The sequence below is a fragment of the Pezoporus wallicus genome, unplaced genomic scaffold, assembly GCF_028554395.1.
Source record: "Pezoporus wallicus isolate ANWC-B61680 ecotype Strahan unplaced genomic scaffold, APGP_CSIRO_Pwel_v1 contig_9573, whole genome shotgun sequence".
In the NCBI taxonomy this organism is placed as follows: Eukaryota; Metazoa; Chordata; class Aves; order Psittaciformes; family Psittacidae; genus Pezoporus; species Pezoporus wallicus.
The window spans coordinates 1-10155 of NW_026635105.1; the positions used below are offsets into that span (position 1 = coordinate 1).

The following is a 10155-nucleotide window of genomic DNA, read 5'->3' on the forward strand; positions in this document are numbered from 1 at the left end:
ACGCGCTGGCGGCGCTGGCGGAGCTGCGCTGCGACCTGGGGGGGGCCCCGCCCCGCCCCCTCCTCCTCGCCCGCCCCTCCCCCCACCACGGCAACGCCCCGCCCCCACCCCCCCCACCCCCACCCCTGCCGCCGCCCCCCTCCCTGCTGCTGCAGCAGGCGGCCATTCCCATCCAGGTGAGCGGGGAGCGCCCCCTGGCGGGGGGGAGGACTCGGGGGGTGTGGGGATGGCGCCCCCTAGTGGGGGGGAGGACTCTGGGGGTATGGAGATAGGGTTACTATGGAGATATGGATTACTTAGGGGGCAGGAGGACCACGTGTGGATTACTTAGGGGGCAGGAGGACCACGTGTGGATTACTTAGGGGGCAGGAGGACCACGTGTGGGGGGGAGGAGGCGCCCCCTAGCGGTGGGGAGGACTCTATGGGGATGGCGCCCCCTAGTGGGGGGGAGGACTCTATGGGTATAGAAATTGCGCCCCCTAGTGGGGGGGAGGACTCTATGGGTATGGGGATGGCGCCCCCTAGTGGGGGGGGAGGACTGAATGTGCATGGGGATAGCGCCCCCTGGCGGTGGGGAGGACTCTATGGGGATGGCGCCCCCTGGCGGGGGGGAGGACTCGGGGGGTGTGGGGATGGCGCCCCCTAGTGGGGGGGAGGACTCTGGGGGTATGGGGATGGCGCCCCCTAGTGGGGGGGAGGACTCTGTGGGTATGGGGATGGCGCCCCCTGGTGGGGGGAGGACTCTATGGGTCTAGAAATGGCGCCCCCTAGCGGGGGGGAGGACTCTATGGGTATGGGGATGGCGCCCCCTAGCGGGGGGGAGGACTCTGGGGGTATGGGGATGGCGCCCCCTAGCGGGGGGGAGGACTCTATGGGTATGGGGATGGCACCCCCTAGCAGGGGGGAGGACTCTATGGGTATAGAAATTGCGCCCCCTAGCGGGGGGGAGGACTCTGGGGGTATGGGGATGGCGCCACCTGGCGGGGGGGAGGACTCTATGGGTATGGGGATGGCGCCCCCTAGTGGGGGGGGGGAGGACTGAGTATGTATGGGGATAGCGCCCCCTAGTGGGGGGGAGGACTCTATGGGTATAGAAATGGCGCCCCCTAGTGGGGGGGAGGACTCTGTGGGTATAGAAATGGCGCCCCCTAGCAGGGGGGAGGACTCTATGGGTATGGGGATGGCGCCCCCTAGTTGGGGGGAGGACTGAATGTGCATGGAGATAGCGCCCCCTGGCGGTGGGGAGGACTCTATGGGTATGGGGATAGCGCCCCCTAGTGGGGGGGAGGACTGAGTATGTATGGGGATAGCGCCACCTAGGGGGCAGGAGGACCGGATGTGGGGGGAGGAGGAGCCCCCTAGCGGTGGGGAGGACTGAGTGAATGGGGATAGCGCCCCCTGGCGGTGGGGAGGACTGTGTGCATGGACGTGTTACGTACTCCGCGGGTGGGGCGACCCATTTATAGGGGTGCTATGGGGCAGAAGACCTCTATAAGGGGTGCTATGGGGCAGGAGACCCATATATGGGGGTATTACGGGATGGGGGATCCCCTACAATGGGTGTTGTGGGGCAGGAGACCCCCTATAATGGGTATTATGGGATGGGGGATCCCCTATGATAGGTGTTGTGGGGCAGGAGATGCTCTATAATGGGTATTATGGGTTGGGGCATCCCCTATAATGGGTATTATGGGATGGGAGATCTCCTATAATGGGTATTATGGGATGGGGGATCCCCTATAGTACATATTATGGGATGGGGGATCCCTTATAATGGGTATTATGGGATGGAGGATCCCCTATAATGGGTGCTATGGGGTTGAGGACCCATATATAGGGGTACTATGGGATGGGGGGGACGCCCTATAATGGGCTCTATGGGGCGCTATGGGGCAGGCCCCCCCCATTGACCCCTCTTTTCTCCCCCCACCCCCCCCAGATCAACGTGGGCACCACCGTGACCATGACGGGAAACGGGGGGGGTCGAGCCCCTCCCCCACCCCCCGCGGGCTCGGCCGAGGCCCCCCCGGGCCCCTCCCCCACCGCCTCCACCCCCAGCAGCCCCGGGGACACCGCCCCCCCCCCGGAGGGGCCCCCCCCGCCCCCTCCCCCCGGGCCGCCCCCCCCCCGCGTCATCCGGATCTCGCACCAGAGCGTGGAGCCCCTCGTGCTCATGCACATGAACATCCCCGGTGAGCGCCAACAGCACCCAAAAACACCAAAAAACACCCCAAGAACACCCAAAAACACCAAAAAACACCCCCAAAACACCCAAAAACACCCCAAAACCACCAAAAAACACACACAAAACACACCAAAACAAACAAAAAACACTCCAAAACACAAAAAAACACCCAAAAACTCCCAAAAACTCCAAAAAACACCGCAAAAACACACAAAAACACACAAAAACACCAAAAACACCCAAAAACACAAAAAACACCCAAAAACTCCCAAAAACACCCCAAAAACACCCAAAAACATCCAAAAAAACACACAAAAACACACAAAAACACACAAAAACACACAAAAACACCAAAAAACACCCCCAAAACACCCAAAAACACCCAAAAAACACACAAAAACACACAAAAAACACCCCAAAAACACCCCAAAAACACCCAAAAACACCCCAAAAACACACAAAAACACACAAAAAACACCCCAAAACACAAAAAAACAACCAAAAACTCCCAAAAACTCCAAAAAACACTCAAAAACACCCAAAAACGTCAAAAAAACACCCAAAATACCCCAAAACACACCAAAACATCAAAAAAACACCCAAAAACACCCAAAAACTCACAAAAACACCCCAAAACGCCCCAAAACACCAAAAAAACACCCAAAAACATTGCAAAAACTCCAAAAAACACCAAAAACTCCCAAAAAATCCCCCAAACACCCAAAACCTCCCAAAAATTACCAAAAACTCCCCAAAAACACCTGAAAATCACCTGAAATGCACCCAAATACCCCCAAAACACCCCAAGAACACCCAAAAACCACCCCAAAAATACAAAAAAACACCAAAAAAACAAAACCTCCCAAAAATAAATAACCTAAAAAGAACCCAAAACCAGCCCAAAACCACCCAAAATACACCCAGAAACACCCCAAGAACACCCAGAAACACCCCAAAACGGACCCCAAAACACCCAAAAACCACACAAAACGGACTCAGAAACACAAAAATGCACCCAAAACCGTCGCAAACGGACCCAAAACCATCCAAAACGGACCCAAAACCACCCTCAACCCCAAAATTGCCCCCCCAAAGCACCCAAAATGCCCCCAAAATAGACCCAAAATGCCCCTAAATAACCCCCAAATCGACCCAAAAGTACCCAAAATGAAGCCAAAATGGACCCCAAATAGACCCAAACCAACCCAAAATCCACCAAAAAGACCCAAAACCACCCAAAATAGGCCCAAAATAGACCCTAAACCACCCTAAATAACCCCAAAATCGCCCTCCCAAAAGCCTTGAAAGTGACCCAAAATCACCAGAAACCCACCCAAAACCACCCAAATTACACCCGAAACGCCCAAAATTGTCCAAACCCACCCAGAATTCCCCCAAAACCCCTGGAACAGCCCCAAAACGCCCCAAAATAGGCCCAAAATAGACCCAAAATGACCCCAAAATAGAACCAAAACCATCCAATATCCACCCAAAATAGACTCAAAAAAACACCCAAAATTGGCCCCAAAGTACCCAAAATGGACACAAAATAGAGCCGAAACCACCCAAAATAGATGCAAAAATCAACAAAATAGACCATAACCCACCCAAAACCACCCAAAATAGACCCAAAACCACACAAAGAAGACCCAAAAATACAAAAAAAAACCAAAGCCATAATAGACCCAAAATCACCCAATTTAGACCCAAAATAGATCCAAAACCACCCAAAATCAACCCAAAATAGACCCAAAATAGACCCAAAATCACCCAATATAGACCCAAAATGAACCCAAAACCACCCAAAAGAACCCAAAATAAACCCAAAACAGACCCAAAACCACCCAAAATGGCCCCAAAATTACCCCCCAAAAAAGCGTTGAAAGTGACCCAAAACCCACCCAAATTCCACCCAAAATTGCCCAAAACCACCCAAATTCCACCCAAAATTGCCCAAAACCACCCAAATTCCACCCAAAATTGCCCAAACCCACCCAAAATGCCCCCAAAACCCCTCAAAAACCCCCAAACCAGCCCAAAATGACCCAAAATCCCCTCCCCCCCCCCCCGGGTCTCCTCCCCCCACCCCCCATTGACCCCGTTCTCTTCTCTCCCCTCCCCCACCCCCAGAGTCAGGGGCGCCGGGGGGAGGGGCCACGGGAGCCCCCCCCGGGCACGGCCTGGGAATGGGTGAGTGGGGGAGGGGCACTTGGGGGGTGGGGGAGGGGCGAGCTATGGGGCAGGGAGGTGGGGGGCAATGGGGCAGAGCTATGGGGTAGGGGTTATGGGTGACGCTATGGGGCAGGGCTATGGGGCAGGCTGTGGGTTGCGCTATGGGGTAGGGGTTACGGGTGACGCTATGGGGCAGGGCTATGGGGCAGGCTGTGTTTTGCACTATGGGGTAGGGGTTACGGGTGACGCTATGGGGCAGGGCAGTGGGGCAGGCTGTGGGTTGCACTATGGGGTAGGGGTTACGGGTGACGCTATGGGGCAGGGCTATGGGGCAGGCTGTGGGTTGCACTATGGGGTAGGGCTATGGGGCAGGGCTATGGGGCAGGCTGTGGCATGGGCTGTAGGTTGGGGTATGGGGCAGGGTATGGTTTACACTGTGGGGCAGGGGTTATGGGTCACGTTATGGGGCTGGCTATGGGGCAGTGCTATGAGTTGGGCTGGGGGTCACGCTATGGGGGAGGGGTTCTGGGTCCCGCTATGGGGCAGGGGTTGTGGGTCCCGCTATGGGGCAGAGCTATGGGGCAGGGGTTGTGGGTCCCGCTATGGGGCAGAGCTATGGGGCAGGGGTTGTGGGTCCCGCTATGGGGCAGGGCTATGGGGCAGGGGTTGTGGGTTCCGCTATGGGGCAGGGCTATGGGGCAGAGGTTGTGGGTCCCGCTATGGGGCAGGGGTTGTGGGTCCCGCTATGGGGCAGGCTCTGACCCCCATTTCCGCCCCCCAGGTGCGTCTCCACTGCAGCTGCCGCCGCTGCCCCCCGAGTTCCTGCAGGCCGTGGCCCATCAGATCACCCAGCAGGCAGTGGCCGCCGCTGCCTCTGCAGCCACAGGTGAGCCTGCCCCATAGCGACCCATAGCGGAGCTCTGCCCCATAGCGACCCATAGCGGAGCTCTGCCCCATAGCGACCCATAGCACAGCACTGCGCCAGAGCACAGCTCTGCCCCATAGAGACCCATAGCACAGCACTGCACCAGAGCACAGCTCTGCCCCATAGAGACCCATAGCACAGCACTGCACCATAGCACAGCTCTGCCCCATAGAGACCCATAGCACAGCACTGCGCCATAGCACAGCTCTGCCCCATAGCGACCCATAGTGGAGCTCTGCCCCATAGCGACCCATAGCGGAGCTCTGCCCTATAGAGACCCATAGCACAGCACTGCACCAGAGCACAGCTCTGCCCCATAGAGACCCATAGCGGAGCTCTGCCCCATAGCGACCCATAGCACAGCACTGCGCCAGAGCACAGCTCTGCCCCATAGAGACCCATAGCACAGCACTGCACCAGAGCACAGCTCTGCCCCATAGCGACCCATAGCGGAGCTCTGCCCCATAGCGACCCATAGCACAGCACTGCGCCAGAGCACAGCTCTGCCCCATAGAGACCCATAGCACATCACTGCACCAGAGCACAGCTCTGCCCCATAGCGACCCATAGCGGAGCTCTGCCCTATAGAGAACCATAGCACAGCACTGCGCCAGAGCACGGCTCTGCCCCATAGCAACCCATAGCGGAGCTCTGCCCCATAGAGACCCATAGCACAGCACTGCGTCATAGCACAGCTCTGCCCCATAGAGACCCATAGCGGAGCTCTGCCCCATAGCGACCCATAGAGCTCTGCCCCATAGCGACCCATAGCACAGCACTGCGCCAGAGCACAGCTCTGCCCCATAGAGACCCATAGCACAGCACTGCACCATAGCACAGCTCTGCCCCATAGAGACCCATAGCACAGCACTGCACCATAGCACAGCTCTGCCCCATAGAGACCCATAGCACAGCACTGCGCCATAGCACAGCTCTGCCCCATAGCGACCCATAGTGGAGCTCTGCCCCATAGCGACCCATAGCGGAGCTCTGGCCTATAGAGACCCATAGCACAGCACTGCACCAGAGCACAGCTCTGCCCCATAGAGACCCATAGTGGAGCTCTGCCCCATAGCGACCCATAGCACAGCACTGCGCCAGAGCACAGCTCTGCCCCATAGAGACCCATAGCGGAGCTCTGCCCCATAGCGACCCATAGCACAGCACTGCGCCAGAGCACAGCTCTGCCCCATAGCGACCCATAGCGGAGCTCTGCCCCATAGCGACCCATAGCACAGCACTGCACCAGAGCACAGCTCTGCCCCATAGCGACCCCTAGCGGAGCTCTGCCCCATAGCGACCCATAGCACAGCACTGCACCAGAGCACAGCTCTGCCCCATAGCGACCCATAGCGGAGCTCTGCCCCATAGCGACCCATAGCACAGCACTGCGCCATAGCACAGCTCTGCCCCATAGCGACCCATAGCGGAGCTCTGCCCCATAGAGACCCATAGCACAGCACTGCACCATAGCACAGCTCTGCCCCATAGCGACCCATAGAGGAGCTCTGCCCCATAGTGACCCATAGCAAAACTTTGCCCCATAGAACAATATTGCCCTATAGTGACCCATAGCACAGCTCTGCCCTATAGCAAAGCTCTTGCCCCATAGCACAATATTGCCCTATAGTGACCCATAGCGCCGCTCTGCCCCATAGCAAGCCTTTGCCCCATAGCACAATATTGCCCTATAGTGACCCATAGCGCAGTTCTGCCCCATAGCAAGCCTTTGCCCCATAGCACAATATAGCCCTATAGTGACCCATAGCGCAGCTCTGCCCCATAGCAAGCCTTTGCCCCATAGCACAATATTGCCCTATAGTGACCCATAGCGCAGCTCTGCCCCATAGCAAGCCTTTGCCCCATAGCACAATATTGCCCTATAGTGACCCATAGCGCAGCTCTGCCCCATAGCAAGCCTTTGCCCCATAGCACAATATTGCCCTATAGTGACCCATAGCGCAGCTCTGCCCCATAGCAAGCCTTTGCCCCATAGCACAATATTGCCCTATAGTGACCCATAGCGCAGCTCTGCCCCATAGTGACCCATAGCAAAGCTTTGCCCCATAGCACAATATTGCCCTATAGTGACCCATAGCGCAGCTCTGCCCCATAGCAAGTCTTTGCCCCATAGCACAATATAGCCCTATAGTGACCCATAGCGCAGCTCTGCCCCATAGCAAGCCTTTGCCCCATAGCACAATATTGCCCTATAGTGACCCATAGCGCAGCTCTGCCCCATAGCAAGCCTTTGCCCCATAGCACAATATTGCCCTATAGTGACCCATAGCGCAGCTCTGCCCCATAGCCCAGGCCTCTTTGTCTCTCACCCCCTTTGTTCCCCCCTCTCTAGGCCAGGCCGTGGGGGGGTTCCAGCCCCCCACCCGCGTCGTCATCGCCCGCCCCACGGCGCCCCCCCCGCGCCCCACACATCCTGGAGCCCCACAAGCGGCCGCCACCAACCCCGTGAGTGGGGGGGGGATCAATGGGAATCAATGGGGATCAATGGGGTTCAATGGGAATCAATGGGGATCAATGGGGCTCAATGGGGGGATCAATGGGGCAATGGGGGGGGCAGTGGGGCTCAATGGGGGTCCCCACCATGGGGCGCGCCCCCATGACCCCCCCCCCTGACCCCCGCAGGCCCCCGTGGGGGGGGCGTCGCTGGCACAGGTCATCAGCGGCCTCGTGGGGCAGCTCCTGATGCAGCCGCTGGTGCTGGGTGAGAGCTATGGGGCTCTATGGGGCTCTATGGGGTCTATGGGGTCTATGGGGCTCTATGGGGCTCTATGGGGTAGATGGGGATCTATGGGGTCTCTATGGGGCTCTATGGGGCTCTATGGGGTCCCTATGGGGCTCTATGGGGCTCTATGGGGCTCTATGGGGTCTCTATGGGGTCTCTATGGGGATCTATGGGGTCTCTATGGGGATCTATGGGGCTCTATGGGGTCTCTATGGGGTTGATGGGGATCTATGGGGTCTCTATGGGGGCTCTATGGGGCTCTATGGGGCTCTATGGGGTTTCTATGGGGCTCTGTGGGGTCTCTGTGGGGCTCTATGGGGTCTCTGTGGAGTTTCTATGGGGCTCTATGGGGTTTCTGTGGGGCTCTATGGGGTCTCTATGGGGTTTCTATGGGGCTCTATGGGGCTCTATGGGGTCTCTGTGGGTCTGTGGGTCTCTGGGTCTCTATGGGGCTCTATGGGGTCTCTATGGGGCTCTATGGGGGCTCTATGGGGCTCTATGGGGGCTCTATGGGTCTCTGTGGGGTCTCTATGGGGCTCTATGGGGTCTCTATGGGGTTGATGGGGATCTATGGGGTCTCTATGGGGGCGCTATGGGGCTCTATGGGGCTCTCTGGGGGCTCTATGGGGTCTATGGGGCTCTGTGGGGCTCTATGGGGTCTCTATGGGGCTCTATGGGGTCTCTATGGGGTCTCTATGGGTCTCTGTGGGGTCTCTATGGGTCTCTATGGGGTCTCTATGGGTCTCTATGGGTCTCTATGGGGTCTCTATGGGTCTCTATGGGTCTCTGTGGGGTCTCTATGGGTCTCTATGGGTCTCTATGTGTCTCTATGGGTCTCTATGGGTCTCTATGGGTCTCTATGGGTCTCTGTGGGGTCTCTATGGGTCTCTATGGGTCTCTATGGGTCAGGGGGGTCCATTCTGTGCCTCCCCCCTGACCCCCCCTTTCTCCCCCCCCCTCCCCCTCCCCCAGCCCAAGGAGGCTCCTCCCCCCCTCCCCCCCCTCCCCCCTCCTCCGGCCCCTCCCCCCCCGCGGGGGGGGCTCCGGGGGGCCCGGTCCCGGCGGCCTCGGCCCCGCCCCCTCAGGCCCCGCCCCCCGCCGAGGAGCAGCCAATGGCGGCGCTGCTGGGGGGCTGCTGGGGGCGGGGCCGGCGCCCGTTGCCATGGCGATGGCGGTGAGTTGGGGGCGGGGCTCATTGCCTTATATGGAGGGTGGGGGGCGGAGCCTGATGGAGATGGGGGCGTGGTTTGAAGGGGTGGAGCGCTCTGATTGGTGCAGACACTGGGGGGGGGGGGGGGCTCAATCTGAGGGCCCATTGCCTTATATGGGGGTGGGGGCGGAGCATCACGGGCGGGGCGTGGCTTTAGGTGGTTTTAATGGGGGAGCTCTGTGATTGGTGGAGCCACTTTGGGGGGGGGGGGGGGGCTCAATAAGAGGCCCAGTGCCTTATATGGGGGTGGGGGCGGAGCCCCATGTGGGGGGCGTGGCTCATAGGGTGGAGCTCTGTGATTGGTGGAGCCACTGGGGGGGTGTGTGTGCGAATACATCGCCTTATATGGCAATGGGGGCGGAGCTCTGTGATTGGTGGCATTCCTGGGGGGTGTGTGTGTGCATATGTTGCCTTATATGGTGATGAGGGCGGAGCCCCACGTGGGGGGCGTGGCTTCATGGGGCGGAGCTCTGTGATTGGTGGAGCGTCTGGGGTGTGTGTGTGCATGCATCGCCTTATATGGCAATGGGGGGGGAGCGTCTGGGGGGTGTGTGTGCATACATCGCCTTATAAGGCGATGGGGGGGGAGCTCTGTGATTGGTGGCGCTCCTGGGGTGTGTGTGTGCATACATCGCCTTATATGGCAATGGGGGCGGAGCTCTGTGATTGGTGGCGTTCCTGGGGGGTGTGTGTGCGCATACGTTGCCTTATAAGGCGATGGGGGCGGAGCTCCATGTGGGGGGCGTGGCTCATAGGGTGGAGCTCTGTGATTGGTGGAGCCACTGGGGGGTGTGTGTGCGCATACATCGCCTTATATGGCGATGGGGGGCGGAGCTCTGTGATTGGTGGCGCTCCTGGGGTGTGTGTGTGAATACATCACCTTATATGGCAATGGGGGTGGAGCGTCTGGGGTGTGTGTG

General features: G+C 58.6%; 1 protein-coding gene across 1 annotated transcript; it reads left to right on the forward strand.

Moving 5' to 3' along the window:
• The first annotated feature begins 1096 nt into the window (after nucleotides 1-1096).
• On the forward strand, nucleotides 1097-9203 carry LOC130596065 (large proline-rich protein bag6-like). Its single transcript, XM_057403337.1, has 5 exons — nucleotides 1097-1172; nucleotides 5139-5243; nucleotides 7636-7748; nucleotides 7926-8004; nucleotides 8998-9203. The coding sequence occupies exons 1-5, from the start codon at nucleotides 1097-1099 to the stop codon at nucleotides 9201-9203; spliced, it is 579 nt and encodes a 192-aa protein (XP_057259320.1).
• The last annotated feature ends 952 nt before the right edge of the window (nucleotides 9204-10155 follow it).